The 21,016-nt window shown below is 34.9% G+C and overlaps 1 protein-coding gene across 4 annotated transcripts in view; it reads right to left on the bottom strand.

Annotated features, from left to right (window-relative positions):
- The window catches only part of plxnb3 (plexin B3), a 188,165-nt gene that overhangs the window by 3,740 nt on the left and 163,409 nt on the right, over positions 1-21,016 (bottom strand). For all 4 annotated transcript variants that reach the window (XM_009303770.5, XM_068223098.2, XM_689822.11 and 1 more), the window contains exons 23-32: positions 15,256-15,434; positions 12,978-13,044; positions 11,321-11,467; positions 10,778-10,937; positions 10,592-10,695; positions 8,341-8,422; positions 8,067-8,233; positions 5,482-5,642; positions 1,832-1,979; positions 1,615-1,679 (exon numbers count right to left, since the gene is read on the bottom strand). In XM_009303770.5, coding sequence (XP_009302045.1) covers positions 1,615-1,679; positions 1,832-1,979; positions 5,482-5,642; positions 8,067-8,233; positions 8,341-8,422; positions 10,592-10,695; positions 10,778-10,937; positions 11,321-11,467; positions 12,978-13,044; positions 15,256-15,434 — 1,280 coding nt within the window. The remainder of the gene's footprint in view (positions 1-1,614; positions 1,680-1,831; positions 1,980-5,481; positions 5,643-8,066; positions 8,234-8,340; positions 8,423-10,591; positions 10,696-10,777; positions 10,938-11,320; positions 11,468-12,977; positions 13,045-15,255; positions 15,435-21,016) is intronic.

Raw genomic sequence — 21,016 nt, 5'->3', positions numbered from 1 at the left:
TAGTTTAAGCTTTCATTTTACAAGACTCCTAGAGTTAAACAGTTGAGTTTTATAAATTTTTTGAGACCATTCAGCCAATCTCTGGGACTAGAGGGAGCACTTTTAGCTTAGATTAGCTTAACATAAATCATTGAACCATATTAGATATTAGCAGAATCAAAGCTATTATGCAACGCTGTTCCCTAGTTTTAGCTTGGGGCTAATTTCAGGTGCTGGGTAATATCATTGCTCCTGCTGAAACCATGGTACGGCAGCAAAGATTCTTGATTATTACACTGGAAAGAGTATAGTTCCTAGGAACATAGGAACTTTAAATTTTTTGTCAGTCTTAGCACATGCAAGAGTCAAACTTTGAATTGGAAAATTTAACAAAACTCTTAAAAAAAAATAGCGAAATGCTAACAGTCTAATCCGTTTCAATGATGTATGCTAAGCTAAAAGAGCTCCCATTTGACTGAAACGTTACCTCAATGGATTCAAAAATGATAAAACTCAACTATTTAACTATAAGGGAGCAGAAAAATGCAGGCCCGGCCCTAAGCAATTTGGCACCCTAGGCAAGATTTCAGGTGGCGCCCCGTCACATCGCAGTAAATTCCACTGTATAGTCATAAGAAACTAAATAGCTTTTTGATCGACTACTACAAGCTGGGAAAACGTCAGATAAATATACCAATGCAGTTAACATTAATGCTGAATAGATTTAATATTTACGCATTTTCTTGAGAAAGGACTGATGGGGGTAGTTACATTACTATTACCATTTTCCATAACATCTGTCTTTCCGTAACATTAGCTGACGTCAAAACTAACAGATAGCACTATAGCTATTTATTGATTAGCAATCTGTCCAACGTTGGATGTAAAAAATATGGCACAACAAATAGCTTCAAATTATAGAATACATAGCAAACATTGGAAAATATTGACAATAAAATAAATGGTTTAGCCTATTAAAATCGATGGCCTATACAGAAATTAAATAAAGCTAAAAAATCTACTTCACTTTTAATTGTATTTGCATATTGATTAAAGTTACTATAGTTATTTAGTGAAGAGCAGTTTGTGAATCTCTCATTGTGTTTTGCTTGATAACAGAGGTGTTAATGTAAGAATGCACAGATCTATAATGAAGCATTCGACTACTTTAGTAACTGTTTGTGCTCATTTAAGAGAAAATTAGTTGTGTTTAAAATAAAACAGGCAGGACAAAGCCAAAAAAAAAAAGAAGCACTTTTTCGACGGCCCCTTACTAAGACCTCCGCTCGGCGTGAGCTCTTCCGGCTGAACGCATATTGGCGAGGGCTTAAATGGAGCAGTGGTCGTAATGTTGAGCGAAAAAAAGAAAAAAAGACAGCTGTGAAACAAAACCAGCTTTGTCTTTTTGTAGGAAACACACTTTAGATCTTTTTAGGGTAAGAGGTTTTTGAGTTATTGCCGTCTATCACTGAACGCGTCAGGAATACTGAAAACAAAACCAACTTAACCTCGCTCATTTCTGGCGCCCCCCTGGATGTACAGCGCCCTTAGCACTGGCCTATATTGCCTATGCCACGGGCCGGCCCTGGAAAAATGAGTCTATTTCCAAAAAGAAAATTCTTTAAGATTTCTCACCTCTCCACCAGCTGCTTGTATCGAGGGATTTCTCTGGCGTACAACAGCTTATTCACCGGAGAATCCTGAAGGACGTGAGACACAGCAATAATGAGAATAAAACAGAGCTCATAGATGCTGCAGCTGTGAAAGGAGCTCACTTTCCTCCGTTCATCTTTTTTCTCTACACGCACACACTTCTGCATAATGAGGTTTACAGGTTAATTACTGTACTGACCCGCCCCACTTTGTGCTCCGATGTAGTGCAGGAATCAATGAAGGTCTGTGCGATGACGGAGAGGACGGGGTCCACACTATCAGTCACCTGCACGTCAAAGACGAACTGAGGGTTCTTCAAGATGTTGACCCAGAAACGCAAGGGTAAACTGCAGCAGGGAGAGGAATTCAATGAACATTCAATACAACGAGCACAGAAACAATATAGTTTAATTAAAAGTATCTATGATAGTTCTATGATAAATTATCAATCAGTTTAATTGATTTAGGACAACTCAAAAGATTGATTTACTCACTGAGTGCATTTTACAGAAGAGCAATAACTACCGTAAATAGTATGTTGGAAATGAATACTACATTGAAGATTTCCAATGTTTTACTATTATTATAATAATTTCTGCATTTAAAATTATTTTGATGATTTATTTATATGATAATTTAAAGTCGGCCGATATGGTGGCTCAGTGTTTAGCACTGTTGCCTCACAACAAGAAGGTTCCTGGTTTGAGTCCCGGCTGGGTCAGTTGGCATTTCTGTGTGGAGTTTGCATGTTTTCCTCTGGGTGCTTCGGTTTCCCTCACAGTCTAAAGCAGTGGTCACCAAACTTGTTCCTGGAGGGCCGGTGTCCTGCAGATTTTAGCTCCAACCCTAATCAAACACACCTGAACAAGCTAATCAAGGTCTTACTAGGTATACTTGAAGCATCCAGGCAGGTGTGTTGAAGCAAGTTGGAGCTAAAACCTGCAGGGACACCGGCCCACCAGGACCAAGATTGGTGACCCCTGGTCTAAAGACATGTGCTATAAGTGAATTGAATAAACTAACTTGTGTGTGTGTGCGTCTGTGTGTGTGCGTCTGTGTGTGTGAATGAGTGTGTATTGATGTTTCCCAGTACTGGGTTGCAGCTGAAAGGGCATCTGCTGTGTAAAACATATGCTGGATAAGTTGGCAGTTCATTCCGCTGTGGCGACCCCTGATGCTTCCTTGGTCCTCTCTTTTAAGTCGCTTAGGATGAATGCATCTGCTAATTGAGTAAATGTAATTGTATTTTCTGCTTTGTTTTTAATCCTTCGGCTGGTCAACAAATTGAATTTTGTCGAAATTTCAATTTCTTTTTTCTACATTGTGTGACTTTTTCAATAAATCTGTGAGTAAGGCTTTCAAAAATAATTAAATTTACTTTAATTCAATTTAATAAAAAAATTAAAAGCTCAATATAATTCAAGGAATACAATAATATTATATCAAAGAATCATTCAAGTGAATTTGTGAACTAACTTAACAGATTTATTTTTTAATCAGTCGGACCAAAAGGTGAACTGACTTGTCTGAAAAAAAAGAAAAATGTGACTATAATAATTATACAGTTAGATAATATTTTTTAATTATATAGTGAACCTACTATATATTTTTACTATGCAAAAGTATGAACTATTATTTAAATATGACCAATTAATGTCCATAATTCATTCATTTTCCTTCGGCTTAGTCCCTTTATTCACCAGGGGTCACCACAGTGGAATGAACTTATCCAGCATATATTTTATGCAGCAGATGCCCTTCCAGCCACAACCCAGTACTGGGAAACATCCATATACATTCATTCACACGCATACACTATGTACAATTTAGTTTATTCAATTCACCTATAGCGCATATCTTTGGACTGTGGGGGAAAAACCCACGCCAACACGGGGAAAACATGCAAACTCCATACAGAAGCTCCAACTGACCCAGCCAGGACTCAAATCAGCACTTTTTGCTGTGAGGCGACAGTGCTTACCACTGAGCCACCGTGCCACCCTAATGTCCATAATATTACCAATTATTCAAGATGTCAAATTAATAGATTTGCCCTGTTATAGAGAAAATACACACACAAACACTCACAAAAAAACAATATTAAAATATGCAAACACTATATAAAATTGAAATATATTACATTTACATTTACATTTAGTCATTTAGCAGACGCTTTTATCCAAAGCGACTTACAAATGAGGACAAGGAAGCAATTTACACAACTAAGAGCAACAATGAATAAGTACTAAAGGCAAGTTTCAGGTCTGTAAAGTCTAAGAAGGGAAGTGTTAGTAATTTTTTTTTTTATTTTATTTTATTTTTTTTTTTGTACAGTTAGTGTGATATTCAAATAGGCAATTGCAGATTAGGAAGTGAAGTGGAGACTAAATAGTTGAGTTTTTAGTCGTTTCTTGAAAATAGCGAGTGACTCTGCTGTTCTGATGCAGTTAGGGAGTTCATTCCACCAACTGGGCAGATTGAGCGTGAGCGTTCGCGAAAGTGATTTTTTTCCTCTTTGGGATGGAACCACGAGGCGACGTTCATTCACAGAACGCAAGTTTCTGGAGGGCACATAGATCTGCAGAAGTGAGTGCAGATAAGAAGGTGCTAGGCCAGAAGTCACTTTGTAGGCAAACATCAGAGTTTTGAATTTGATGCGAGCAGCAACTGGCAATTGCGAGCAATTATTACATAATTTTTTAATCTTTTAATGCTTGTAGTTTCTGCCAACCCGACTCTACACCATAACTTTTCAATCCAGATGGATGGGGCAACCATTACTGCATCCAAAATGGTGAAAAGCCTTGGAGTAACGATTGATGACCAACTAAACTTCTCTGACCACATTTCTAGAACTGCTCGATCGTGCAGATTTGCACTCTATAACATCAGAAAGATCCGACCCTTCTTATCTGAACATGCAGCTCAACTCCTTGTTCAAGCTCTTGTTCTCTCCAAACTGGATTACTGCAACTCTCTACTAGCTGGGCTTCCAGCTAACTCTATCAAGCCTCTTCAACTGCTCCAGAATGCAGCAGCACGAGTTGTCTTCAATGAACCTAAACGAGCACATGTCACTCCGCTGCTAGTCCGTTTGCACTGGCTGCCAGTTGCTGCTCGCATCAAATTCAAAACTCTGATGTTTGCCTACAAAGTGACTTCTGGCCTAGCACCTTCTTATCTGCACTCACTTCTGCAGATCTATGTGCCCTCCAGAAACTTGCGTTCTGTGAATGAACGTCGCCTCGTGGTTCCATCCCAAAGAGGGAAAAAATCACTTTCGCGAACGCTCACGCTCAATCTGCCCAGTTGGTGGAATGAACTCCCTAACTGCATCAGAACAGCAGAGTCACTCGCTATTTTCAAGAAACGACTAAAAACTCAACTATTTAGTCTCCACTTCACTTCCTAAGCTGCAATTGCCTCTTTGAATATCACACTAATTGTACAAAAAAAAAAAAAAAAAAAAAAAAAAAACTACTAACACTTCCCTTCTTAGACTTTACAGACCTGAAACTTGCCTTTAGTACTTATTCATTGTTGCTCTTAGTTGTGTAAATTGCTTCCTTGTCCTCATTTGTAAGTCGCTTTGGATAAAAGCGTCTGCTAAATGACTAAATGTAAATGTAAATGTTAATCTACAATAATCCATTAATAATCCAATAATCCATTTTTCATTAATTCTGGAAAACTTGTAACACTTTATAACAAGATAAAAGTAGAGTAGACTTAAAAGTAAAGCTTTAAAAAAAGTAAATTCAAGATTCACTCCAAGTTTTTGAGCTGAGCTGTATTATTGATTTTCTCCATAAATCTTTAGCCTCAGTAAAAACGTTTCATCGATCTGACCTGTTTGTTTTCCAGATGTGAACGGTCTCCGGGTCGTCGATGCCGTGTTTCTCTGCCATATCATCCAGAAAGTCAAAGAAGAATCTGACTGCTATGGGTGGAGGCCGTTTCGTACTCAGTATGGCTACAAACACATCATCCACAAACTTCTGCAGAGTCCCCTGAAGATAAACACATACGAGCACAGAGCAGCTTTCAGTTCAGGGCTCTTACACCTTTAACAAAGTCAAAATTACGCTTTTTTCAAGCACTTTCTAGCAGAATTTTCAAACTTTTCCAGCACATTATAATGATAGCAAATTAAATGTTTACATACTTTATCACATTAGATCATCCACATTCTATTTGTTACCATACCACACAATATTATACCCTAACATATAATACAACACTATACCACACCAGACTAAACTAAAACACTATACTACACCATACAATACAATTCAACACTATACTATACTATACTATACTATACTATGCTATACTATACTATACTACACCATACAATACAATTCAACACTATACTATACTATACAATACTACACCATACGATACAAATAAACACTATACTATGCTATGCTATATTATACTATATTAAACTATACTATACTATACTATACTAAATTATACTATACCACTTCATACAATACAATTCAACACTATACTATACTATACAATTAAACACTATGCTATGCTATGCTATACTATACTACTTCATACAATACAATTCAACACTATACTATACTATACTATACTATACAATTAAACACTATGCTATGCTATACTATACTATACTACTTCATACAATACAATTCAAAACTATACTATACTATACTAAACAACACTATACTACACCATACAATACAATTAAACACTATGCTATGCTAAGCTATACTATACTGTACTATACTAAACAACACTATACTACACCACACCATACAATTAAATGCTATAATACACTATACTATACTATACTTTACTACACTACACCATACAATACAATTAAACACTATACTATGCTATGCTATGCTATACTATACTAAATTATACTATACTATACTACACTATACAATTCAACACTATACTATACTATACAATACTATACTATTAAACACTATACTATGCTATAATATACTATACTATGCAACACTACTACACCATACAATTAAACACTATACTATACTATACTATACTATACTACACTATACAATTCAACACTATACTATACTATACTATTAAACACTATACTATGCTATAATATACTATACTATGCAACACTACTACACCATACACTTAAACACTATACTATACTATACTATACTATACTATACTATACTATGCAACACCATACAATACAATTATACACTATGCTATGCTATGCTATGCTATGCTATGCTATGCTATACTATACATTACAATTCAACATTATACTATACTATGCTATATATAATGCTATAAGGAAAATATACACATTGGATTACTGTCGTTGAATTAAATCTTAAACGTGTCATCTTTCATCATAAATGTACATTTATTTACACCTGATGCGGTAATCTCCATTCATTTTATTTTCATTCCATGCAAAAGCACAAATATTTATTTTAATAGTTAATTACTCTTGCCTATTTATTAGGATGAATTATTACGGAAGCAACAAAGCTGCATTTTTAAGCAGTTTCAAGCACTTTATAAAAAATTCAAGCACTTTTCAAACCTTGAACACAGATTAAAATGCAAACATTTTCAAGGATTTCCAGCATCCGAATGAATCCTGTCAGTTACGAAGGACCAGGAGTCCCAGTTAGAAATAAAACAAAGAATCAAATTGTCAATTTAGTAATTTTAGCATAAAGGAATATATATATGTATCACAATTTAAATTAACAAATAATAGACAAACAAAGCGACATATTTAAATGTGCCTATTAAAATTAGGTTTTTTAAAATCTCATTTAAAAAAGCAATAAAACATTGCATTTTATTATTATTTTTAATGTATAAGTAAATAGACAACTTTATAACCTTTTTTTAAATAAAGGTTTAAAACGCTAATTAAATCAAGCAGTAAACAAGTATATTAATACATTTTGCATTTTAAATACATTTTAAATAGCTTTTTAAAAACGCATTTGCCAATATTTCGCTTTTATTTGCCACTTTTTTTTTTTTTTGCTACAAAAATATACAAAAGTTGATCAAATTTAAAAATACCACTGCACAGTCCACCCAATGGAGCAACCAATAAACTTTCGGTTAAAGTTAAGCTAAACTCTCTGTCGCTTCTAAAAGAAAAACACACACTCTGTTGTTGAACAGACAGAAAACTGTAGCTCATCATAGCAGGAGTTTGAAGATGAGCGAAGCGACTCAAATAACAGGGCGATCTGAACATGTTTGGAGAGGGATTGTGGATTATTTATTAGCTTTAGCTAAGTTGTACACTTTTATTGTTACAAAACTACGCTCATTCAAGCTGACATAATTTATTTAGGGCACTAATAAACTGCATATCACACAGATAAACATAATGAAAGTCAGGATCTGTGATGTGGGGCATATTCTGGTAGTGTAAACGCATCTCATACCTTCATTGAAAGCAATCGTGTAAGGTAGATCTCAGGAATGGCTTTTGCTCGCTCCCGCTCTCTCATGCTGCTCTTTCTGTGTTTGGGGATCTCGGGGTCTTCGGTGGGCTTTACTAAATGCCACAAACGAAGACCTTCCTCCTCCTCTCCTTCAAGCATGGGGGTTTCTGCAGCAATTACAAGAAACAGATTGAATATGAATTACAAACTGATACACTTTTCCTCTCTAATGGTCGGAAATAAAAGTGCAAAAGTGATTGTGCTCTTTACTTACTCTCTCCAGTCTGGTAGACCTGATTTACACCAAGAGAACTCTGGGAACGTGGAATGAGAGCCACTGTGGCCCCATCAGGTACCTGAGAAGATAAAATTAAAAGTTAAAATGAAAATAATAAACTAAAACAATCTCACAAAAACATCTAAGCAAACTTATTCAAATCAACTATTTAAAGAGATGGTTCATCCAAAGATGACAATTTACTTGCATTTACTGCCCCCAAGATGGTTCCAAACCTTTATGAGTTTCTTTATACTGTTGAACACAAAAGAAGATATTCTGAAATCTTTTTTTGAATCCTGTAACCAATGACATCCATAGAAAAAAAAAACAAATACTATGGAAGTCAATGGTTACAGGTTCCCAACATTTTTCAAAATGTCTTCTTTTGTGTTCGAAAAAATATAGAAAGTCAAACAGGTTTGTGACAAGTAAAGCGAGAGCAAATGATGACAGCATGTTCAGTTTTGGATGATCCATACTAATCTCAAAACACCAAACTGACACTAACAAACACCCACGAAATATATCAAATCAAATTAAAAATCAACCAAACTCACAAAAACCAACCAAGCAAATAAAGATGTCAACCAATCAAGCTTCCATAAACAACCAACTCAAATAAATGACCAACTAAACTCAGTTAACAAACTCACAAAATCTGACTAAGTCAACCAGCTAAACTCACAAAATAAACAATCAGACTCACAAAAACAACCGAACCACAAAATCAACCAATGAAAAATATTCACAGAAAATAAACTAAGCAACTACAGAAATGTCACAAACTTACAAAAATGTCACAGCCAAATCACCCTGCAGCCCAAGACTGGTTACTCACTGAAGCTAAGCAGGACTGAGCCTGGTAAACAAAACAAATTCAATACATCAACCAGATAAACTCACGAAATAAACAATCAGACTCACAAAAACAACCAAACTCGTAAAAGTCAACAAAGCAAGTAAAGAAATGTCAACCAACCTTACTTCCATAAACAATCAACTCACATAAATAACCATCCAAACTCAGTAAACAATCAGACAGTAAATCAACCAGCTAAACTCACAAAATAAACAAATAAACAGACTCATAAAAAAACAAACCACAAAAATCAACAAAGCAAGTAAAAAAAAGTCAACCAACCAAACTTCCATAAACAATCAACTCACATAAATAACCATCCAAACTCAGTAAACAATCAGACAGTAAATCAACCAGCTAAACTCACAAAATAAACAAATAAACAGACTCATAAAAAAAAGAACCACAAAAATCAATATAGCAAGTAAAAAAAAGTCAACCAACCAAACTTCCATAAACAATCAACTCACATAAATAACCATCCAAACTAAGTAAACAAAACAAACACACTTAAACAAATCAACTTAGTAAATCAACCAGCTAAACTCACAAAATAAACAATCAGACTTACAAAAACAATAACTCACAAAAATCAGCTAAGCAATAAAAAAAGGCCGAACAACTAAACTTCCATAAACAATCAACTCACATAACCATCCAAACTCAATAAACAAACTCACAAAAACAAATCAACTCATTAAATCAACCAGCTAAACTCACGAAATAAATAAACCAAACTCACAAAAACAACCCACAAAATAAACTAAACAAACTAAAAAAAACAATAAAAAGAAAAAGAAAATATAATGAACACATTCAACCTAACTAAACAACCAACAAAATAAACAAAACAAACTAAAAAAAAAAACAATAAAAAGAAAAAGAAAATAAAACAAATCACATTCAGTCTAACTAAACAAGTCACAAAATAAACAAAACAAACAAAAAAAAACAATAAAAAGAAAAGTGAAATAAAACAAACACATTCAATCTAACTAAACAAGTCACAAAATAAACAAACTATAATAACAAAATTTACCAACAGAAATAAACCAAACAAACTCACAACAATCAACCACCAAATTCACAAGAAAAATTAAACAAAAAAAAAAAACTGTCAAACTAGCGTCAACCAAACAACCAACTTAAAATTCAACAAACCTACAAAAGTTATTCAATTAAAAAGTTACACTGAACAGAACTTGATCTGTGAAAACTGGACTGAAGCAGTTTCAATTTACTAGAGCTTTGTCTATGTTAAGCTGCTTTGACACAATCAACACAAATAAAGATGAATTAAACAGCCAACCCACAAATCAACCAATACATCTGACTGAACAGCAGCGTAAAAACTACTAGTGACAGTCAATAAATCTCCAGCTGTACCTTGTAGTGTTGTAAAGTGTTGATCCGTTTCCAGCGGCCCTGAACAATGGCTGTGACATCATCATCAGACAGAGTCAGGTGGCCCGCCTGGCCCGATCGCCACTCTGAGTAAACACAACACACAAAATATATGAAACCATACCAATGATCAAGCATAGTCCAGATATACAGAATCTGAAACTGTACCGAGGTCAAGTGAGTCTGCGGCTGGTCTTTGGGAGAACGCCGCTCCTTTATAAATCTGGTCCAGGATTTTATCTTTGACCTGAGTGATGGTGTCAATGTCCAGAACTTTAACAGGACAGGGCTGAACCTCCACACCGCTCTTCACCAGCACCGTCAGAGTCTAAGATAAGAAATAATCGGTCTTATTAGATTCATTTATTTGAGAGCTTTGTTTTGTGATTTATTAAGATTTGCGCTGGGAAAAACTTTTTTTCTTTTTTTTTTTCAATTAAATCCTTTTTAAAAATGGTGAAAACAGATCAAAAGAGGCATTGTGGAGAAATAGACTACTGATTTCACTTTACTTTTGCAGTTTTAGTGCAACTGGAACTGCATTACAATATGGAAAAAAAAACTGCTTCATTTGGACTTTAAGTTTACATTCGTTGAATCAAATTGAGATTTGAATCAAGAATTGAATCGAGATCCTGTGAATCAAATGAATGGGGTTATGTGAATTAATGTCCCAGTCCTAATTGAGATGTCAGTGTTGGCGAGCCGCACCACAGCGCAGTAGTCGATGTCTTCTCTGAGCAGGTGGCTGTCGTTGAGTGTGCGTTTGGCTTTACCCGTCACTGCATCCACTGGCCCTTTATCCACCTGGTATTTAATAGCCCTGTACAATTTGTAAAGAGGCTCTCCAGCAACCTCCTGCACAAACACAAACCCACACACACACATTATCGACTGCATTTATGTCTGGAACAATAAATGTTGTTTACATGTTGGAACTCATAGAAGAAGTTTTATTAAAACTATAACTCATGACAGGCCTATAGTGTTATTACACTACTTTGTGAAGACACAAAGTAGACCTCTGAAAACAAAACAAGAATTATTAAACAATTATTCATTAGTATGCTAAGTATTATTTTCTTATAACAAAACAAACCATTTATTGTTATGATTTTGTAGCAGAAGAATTATTATTATTATTCCACCTAATATTTATTATTAGTTGTATTCATTTAATATTATATTAGTTATATTCATACATAATATAATATAACAATTCTTTATAATGTAATATCATATAAAAATATCATATAATAATATAATATAATTTTAGATTGTTATAATAATATTATCATTATTAAGATAGGTAATATTTTCTTATTACAAATCAATGCATTTATTATGATTTATGGCAGCAGAAGTATTAATACTATTGTTATTACATCTAATTTATATAGATATATACATTCCATATTATGTTAGTATTATTAATATATAATATAATACAATATAATATAATATAGCATATTACAATATAATACTAAAGCAATTCTTTAAAATATAACAATTCTTTGTAATATAATATATAAAAATAAATAATAATAATAGAGTATAATTCATTATTATTATATAAACTTTTTATTAACGTAATATTACCATTATGATTGGTATAACTTTCTTATTAAAAAAATGCATTTATTATGATTTCTTTATGGCAGAAGAAGTATTAATATTATTATTATTAATCCATATAATATATATTATTATTGTATTCATTCATGTATTACATATGTATTATTAATATTCAATATAATATAATTCATCATTATTATATGAACATAATATTGTAAAAATAATATCAATATGATGATTTTTTTACAAAAATATGTAATATTAAGATTAGTATTATTTGTATTATGATGATGATGATGATTATTATTATTATTCCATTTAATATATATATATATATATATATATATATATATATATATATATATATATATATATATATATATATATATATATATATATATATATATATATATATATATATATATAGTTTTTGTATTCATTTTGTATAATATAATATAATATAATATAATATAATATAATATAATATAATATAATATAATATAATATAATATAATATAATATAATATAATTCATCATTATTATATGAACATATCATTATAATGATTTTTATTTTACAAAAATATTTATTGAGGCAGTAGTCGTATTAATATTATTATTACATCTAATATCTCTTGTGGTATTAAAATATAAGAACTATTCCAAAAATGTAAATTAAATACAAAATACAATAAAATATAATAAATTACAACATATATTTTTTTTAAAAACAAATAAATAAATTAAATAATTCAGTGCGAATGCATAGACATTATGTCATCATATTGTTTAATACCTTGAGAAATGAATAGAGACAGATGGACATCCAGTTGGTCAGCATCTTCTCCACAACCGTCTCCGTCCTACAGATGACCACACGTGAATATATTCAGATTAGATTTACTGTAATCCGATCAGGATGGATCAGACAATACAGACCACTTATTTATGTGTGTGTAACACAAACACATCTGTAAGCATTTGAAAACACATGCATTTATTTCACACACACACACACACACACACACACACACACACACACACACACACACACACACACACACACACACACACACACACACACACACACACACACACACACACACACACACACACACACACACACACACACACACACACACACACACACAATAACCTTAATACATTATTCCTGCTTGGTATCTTAGGACCCGAGGAAAGAAAAAAAAAAATAAATCCATTTTATTTTAATATGCTACAGCTATTTTATGTATTTTTATATGCTGCATCCAATTAATTTTGAATAAATGAAATCAATTTTAATGGGCTAAGAGTATCTGCGCATTATTACTTATTGATTATTATTGACTAATGCGTTCTTGAAAGCTGCAATACTGCAAAAATCTATCATATTTCATATTTTCAACCAGTGTTCCACCACATGCCAAAGGTGCTCTATTGGATTGAGATATGGTGACTGTGGAGGCCATTTGAGTACAGTGAACTCATTGTCATGTTCAAGAAACCAGTCTGAGATGATTCGTACCTTATGACACATGTGGCTCTCTGACCAAAATGTGTGGCTCTCCAGCTGTCTATCTTCAATAATATTTCAAAATTTAAAAAAAAAATATAACCGTTACTAGAAATCAGTTTCTTACTGAAAATACAATTACAATTCCTTCTATATTGTATTTTCTACAGCAAAACGAATAAGAACTCACGACAACAATAAAAGGCAATTTATATTTCTTACATTTCTACAGTACTTTTCTACACTAACTCCACACAAATTCAAACATTAATGAGAGGCGATGGCAAAAAGACAAAAAATATTTTTGATTTGTGCATGGACATAAAGAAAGGTTTCGTGTAGAAATAAATACAGGTTTTGTTATATACACACACTTCATACGGCTTTTTAAAAAAAAGCATTTCATAAAAAAAAAATCTGAAATGGCTCTTTGCTGAAAAGGTTCCTGACTCCTGGTCTACAGAAAAAAATAAAATAAAATAAAATCACTGTTATAAAAGGACTTACTTAAAAGGCTCTATCTTGTCTGATTAACCTAATAAAAATTCTGTGGTTAAGCCTTTAAAGGTGACTAATGCCGAGTTCAGACTGCATGATTTTTAAAGTAGTCGTGTCACAGATGTTTTCACACTGCTTGACTATTGGCTAGCGTTTCGTCGCTGCTTTGTTTACACTGCACGATAGATCGGCGACAGGGACTTTCACATTGTATGACTTTACTATAGGAAGAATCGCCAACAACTTCCTCCAAACTACGTCTCGCAGCCAAAAACACGTGGTATATCTTTTGTTAATAACTACATAATGTGAAAGAAGCCTTTAATGGGGTAGAAAATGTACACATTTGCTCACCTGGGTTTAAAGGGAATTAGCCATTTCTCCTCAACACTGATAATAAACTAATTTCTTTCTGTATGAAACGTCAAACAGACACAGGTGCTCCTGAGTCCTGTCAAACCTCCACTAGTTTTTGTTCCATTTCGTGGGTCCAAATAAACCGAAAATGAGCGCTTTTAACTTCTCCACCAGCCTCCCGCTGGCCTGCAGCAGGTAAACACATACGCACACGCAAGTAAATGCCGCTCTCTCATTGGCTGTAGGCGATCGCTGATGTTATTTTCAGTCAAAACTCAATTCACACGACATGATTTGAATCACCGACAGCTCCAGATATTTAGCACGCCAAATATCTCGCAATCATCGGCGGCTCATCGACGATTCTCTCAGATCGCGTCTTTGATAGTTCATACTGTGTGATTGCCACACAATTACTAGTACCTTAAAAATATCTAGTCAAATATCATTTACCGTCATCATAGCAAAGAGAAAAGAAATCAGTTATTAGAAATGAGCTATTAAAACTATAACAGTATGTTTAGAAATCTTCTTTCTGTTAAACAGATAAAATATACAGGGGGTTAATAACTCTAAAGTCTTTAACTGTATCTGATATTTATGCACATTATAAATATACACAGTGCACATACATACATACAAAAATTAAAAACCTCCAAGTCATCGTGATTAATTTCCCCCCAGCACTACTAAAAAGGGAAAGTACCTGCGCAGCATGAGTTTGGGGTTCTTGGCCACGTACTGCTGCACCAGATCTCCCAACAGATTCTTCATCACATCAGTGAAATATTCCAGCTTATCATGAAGAGCCATAGTGAGGAGAGACGCCACGTAACCCCTGTCCCGCTGAGAGAAGCTCTGCTGCGCCTCCAGAGTGTGGATGAACTGCAGGAGAATTTACTTACATTAGTGCCACACACACTCCCATAACAACACACACACACACTAGTTTGACCAATTTCAATCAAACAGCCTGAGCTTTCACAACACTGCACTCCTAAAACATCTACTAACGCCTCAGACTGCTGCTGCTGCGATGGATAAATATTTAAAAGTTTCTGCACTGCTGCCTGACAGTTTGGCAGTTTAAATGCGGATAAAGTGTCGAGAAAGAGGATAGTGACTGAGATTTCCAAAACAACTGGGGATGCACCGATCAGAAGGATAAACAGCTGATTTATTTATTTATTTTATTTGGTCGATCTCTGTTCGGGACTTGTATACAAGCTGCATTGTAGAGCTGCGAAATATGATAATATATACTATTAGTGTAACGGATAACGAATCTCACGGTTCAGATCATATAATGTTTTTTAGTCACGGATCGGACCATTTTTCAGATCAGCCAAAAAAGGGAAGGAGACAAATGTAATTTATTTTCCATTTATTACAAAAACAGCACTGCAAGACACTTTTGGTTTTAACAAACTGTTAGGTTTCACGTATGTTTTGTGGTGTTTTGTTGTTTGTTTTCTGTTTTGCGTGCTCTTCTATCTGCACAAGACTTTTGGCCAGCGGAGAAATTAAAATGGTTGTGCCCAACTGAGTCTGGTTCTCTCAAGGTTTTTTTTCTTCACTCTCCTATTGGTGAAGTTTTTTTTCCCTCTCTGAAAAGCTACTCATCGATGAATTTGCTCTTCAGTGTTTGGACTCAATAATGACTTCAAAGCACACTGAACTGAGCTAAACTGAACTGAACTTAAACACTAAAAACTGAACTACCCTGATCCAGTTACTATGACCATTTATGTGAAGCTGCTTTGACACAATCTACATTGTAAAAGCGCTATACAAATAAAGCTGAATTGAATTGAATTGAATCTATCTCTCGTTGTGTATCCTATCCTGATTCAGGTGTGCAACCATTGGTCGAGTGTGCTGTCAATCAGCATCGTCACTCAATCGGCGCGCCAATAAGGATTGGGTCCGCGCAGTATAAAAGCCTTGCACTTGCGCTATTCTTCAGGAGCGCTTGGCTCACAGCCAGTCTCCTCACTTGTGTCGGCCGGCCTGTTCACTTGTTTGCTTCGTTTAGTTTTATTGTGATTGCTGTGTTCTAGTTTTCTCTTTATTAAGAGATTGATTGATTAGATAAGCTTGTGCAGCTCAGTTTATTGTCTAGTGAGAAGTTGAACGCTCTTTATGAGAATTGGATTATATAAGATCTTGTTTTTGAGATCTTACAACCTGTAATTTTATTAAAAATAAGATAATGAAAAAATCAGCTGAATAAAAATAAACTATAAAATATTCACAGATACTACCAGTGTTGTTGATCAGTCTAAATGTAGAAATCTATTATAATCTGTACAACCCATTTTTAATCTGAGTCTCATTTTCAGTTATTTACTCATAAAACTTATTAACATTTTTCATTGCTAGTTGATAATTTCTGAAGAAATTTTCAGTGGCATATATTTGATGGATTAAATAGCATAATTGCTACATACAACTTTTTTCGAGCGTCCAGTTAAATGCATCTGATGGAGCTTTTAATCTTTACCATAAACATCAGTGGTTTTATCTAAACTATTAACTGTTTTCCCATTACTTCTGCCTGTTTCTAACGTCATAACTAACTTAAAAGACTTAAGACTCAATTTCTTTCTTGATTTTTGCGTTTTCAGATTTGAATGTAGGGATTGGAAGGATTAATAAACATATGCAAATCACCATCATTTATGTTGCGTGGGTGTTGAGATCCCAATCTTTTAATGATTAATCGTGTCGCTTTACACTAAATGCATCAATGCAGGCTAAACAAGTAGTGACAGAAAACACCTTTAATGAAACCCACCACATCTTGAAAATAACCCACCACGACTTCTTTTGTCATCATTATATTTCACAGGAAAGCCTAAATGCTTTCATTTGAATGACGCGAGAGATGCTTTCTGTGTGATCGATACAAATTTAGAATTAATTTACAAGTTAAAAAATGAATTAATCAATGGATCACGTGTGTTCCGAACCATGGGTTGTGATCCATACGAATCAACCGTGATCTGTTACACCCCTAATATATACACTCAAAAAATGATGTTTGCTGTTTCTTCAAAAAACTTTTTTAAAACTAGCTGAAGCTACAATTCTAAAATTTTTTCGGGGACAACTTCATTGTTTTATGTTCAATCCACTTAAACTTGTAACAACTAGTAAGCTAGCATAATTCCTTCATGTTGTCCCAACACAAATAGATTGTGTGGAACCCAGCATTTTTACAGTGTATCGTATGGACAAAATACAATATCTATTGTTTCATATTAAGACTAATTAAATTTTATTAAGGCGACGCAGTGGCGCAGTAGGTAGTGCTGTCGCCTTACAGTAAGAAGGTCGCTTGGTCGCTGGTTCGGGCCTCTGCGTTTCTGTGCGGAGTTTGCATGTTCTCCCTGCGTTTACGTGGGTTTCCTCCGGGTGCTCCAGTTTCCCCCACATTCCAAAGATATGTGGTACAGGTGAATTGGGTAGGCTAAATTGTCCGTAGTGTGTATGTGTGTGTGTTTGTGTGTGTGAATGAGTGTGTGTGGATGGATGTTTCCCAGAGATGGGTTGCAGCTGGAAGGGCATCCGCTGCGTAAAAAAATGTGCTGGATAAATTAGCGGTTTATTCCGCTGTGGTGGTGATTACATATAAAAGACCACATTTCTGAGTATGATATATGAGATAACTGTCGCATAATTACAAAATGGCCATGTTAAAGATCTGATTTCTTTAAAAATAAGTGATCTTCACTGCCTGATTGATATGCGATATAAAGTGGGTCTCAGACCAGACAAGAAGAACTGCATTGAATTCCATTTTTCCTCACCATGTCTTTAAAATATGACAATTTATTTTACCACAGTATTTTTAATGGAGATTCTGTGCTAGCCTGCTGCTACTGAAAGCGCTTGCGTTTACATGGTCTTTTATTTCATTTTACACTTGAACTAAATAAATGCTCAAGTCTATTTAATTGATTACATTTTAATTACATTACAACAGCAATGCGGTAAAATGAACCTAATGATATTAAAGAGCCCATATTATGGGTTTTTGAAAATTCCCCTCCATGTAGTGTGTAACACAGCTCTAAGTGAAGTGAAGTATCCAGCTAAGGCTTAAATCTGTAAGAATACAGTGTTTAAAACGGTTGATTCATCTATAAAAGAGTCGACTCATAGTGCTTCAAACGAGTCGCCTTGATACCGACTCATTAGGTGTTTCGCCATGACGTACGAACGAAACAAAGTTATTCACGTGCACGCGCAAACCCGGGAGATTTTAAACCTGAGGCCCCGCCCTCTGACGCAGAAACCCAGACACACACACACCCACAAACACACGCACACCCACAAACACACACACACAAACATGCCGGTCGATTGAAGTCACACTGCAGATGGATATATTGAGTCTCTACCCAAAGATGAAACATCAGCATTATAACCAAGCAGTTGGAAACTTCTGGAAGCTACATGCTACAAAGAATACTTCATCTGAGTTTGTTAAAGGAAGGATCAGTAAAGAGTAACTTACTGATGGACGTCAGGATGGGTTTCTTCCATTTCTCAAGTGTAAGTACGTGCGGTTAAAGTTGTTGCCTCGTTTACTCTAGCTTGCAAATGTATTTAGTTGTGATTTGTTACTTGTAACTGCGTGTACTGTATCAGGTTAACTGGATATATTATCTTATCGCGTGCAAAGTCACGTTAAAAACGCGACGCGTGCTGTTTGTTTATGGAGCTCCGTGCTAGAGTTCTGCTCCCGCGATTTATTCGGAAATGTATTCCCGCGCCGCAGAAATCTGGCGCGGGGAGGGAGAGAGAGAGAGAGAGAGCGAGAGAGAGCGAACGAACGAACGAGCTTTGTGTACTTTGTGCTGTGTGTGTGTTTTTATACAGACAGCTTGGCTGTCTGGACTGTATACTGGGTGATATTTGGTTGTGTTCTCCGCTCTAGCGGGACCGGGCGCGGTGGGCAGAAAACGGAGCGGGTTCTCAGGCTAAAACCTGGCGGGTGCGGGCTGAAGCGGGAGCGTTGTGATCCGGAGGTGTGTGTGTGTTTTTGTTTGTGTGTGGTATGGCGAGTACACGACTGTCTCCTTCGTTCGGTTATCCGTGGCACTATCCACTCGCCATAGTGTGGCAGCTAAAATCCACGCCTACACTATCGAGCGTGTATGAACTGTGATTACTTTTTAAATTGCTGATTAGCTATTGGCCATTTCCCTCTCTGACTGAAGGCAGTCGACCAATCGCGACAGACTGTCATCGGTCCAATCAGCGCAGATTAGCTCCGCGCTAAGGAGGGGTTTGGGAACAAATGAATCACTGGACGATTCATACAGGAGTCGCTGGGATAATTAGGTAAAAATAAATGCAGATTATAAGACCACGAAAGTGTTTTTTGACCTTGCATGCATATTAGACTGTTGTTGGAGACCCTTACAACCAAGATATGACGCTATTTCATGTATAATATGGGCTCTTTAAAAACAATCACATAAACCGTTCACCAGAAGTTTATAGTTGGCTAAAAAAAGTATAAAGTATTTAGTAATTCATATTCAGTATAAAGTAATAAACACAAATACTCTTATTTCTCAGCTTAATCCTCTACTGCACGCATTATGATAAATCTATAAAAAAAAAAAATTTCCTCTGAGTGCTCCGGTTTCCCCCACAGTCCAAAGACATGCGGTACAGGTGAATTGGGTAGGCTAAATTGTCCATAGTGTATGTATGTTTGCGAATGAGTGTGTATGGGTTTCCCAGTGATGGGTTGCGGCTGGAAGGGCATCCGCTGTGTAAAGCATGTGCTGGATGGGTTGGCGGTTCATTTCGCTGTGGTGACCCCAGATTAATAAAGGGACTAAGCCGAAAAGAAATTGAATGAATAATTATTTGAAACAATCATAATATAGTATTATCATGTATACAACATAAAGTACATATAAATATTTTCTCCAGTAAATATTATAACAAATAAATAACGAATCTAATATATCCAGATGCATCAGAATAATAGCTACTAGCTTACAATGTTTATATATTGTACTATACTAGACTTGTCTTATCTGCCTCTGAGCTAACTTACCTGAACTGTCTGCATCAAATCAAATGTCCAATCTACATCTTCCCATAATCACTAAAACCCATCTGATCCTCACTTTCATCCGCAGGAAGAGCCAGTTCTGTCCTTTTCTTCCTCCGCTTACCATAGAACATGGTGGTGCTCGCTAATACACTGTTCCCTGTATTTATTTCTAATCAAAAGTATTGACATTCAAATTTGATTTTATCCATAATGCAAATTCCATTAACATATGAATAATCAACATTATTCTACTAGCATTCATCTTGTTATTGTTACAACTTAAAAGTTCACAGCTGACCTTGCTAGCTAGCTAATTGTAATATTGCACGTTCCACTATTGAACAGTGTTGTCATTTGACAACATGTAATCTGATCGATTTATAAA

The sequence above is a fragment of the Danio rerio genome, chromosome 8, assembly GCF_049306965.1.
Source record: "Danio rerio strain Tuebingen ecotype United States chromosome 8, GRCz12tu, whole genome shotgun sequence".
Lineage (NCBI taxonomy): Eukaryota > Metazoa > Chordata > Actinopteri > Cypriniformes > Danionidae > Danio > Danio rerio.
Note: the sequence above shows the minus strand (reverse complement) of the source record. Positions and strands in the feature narration are given on the sequence as shown.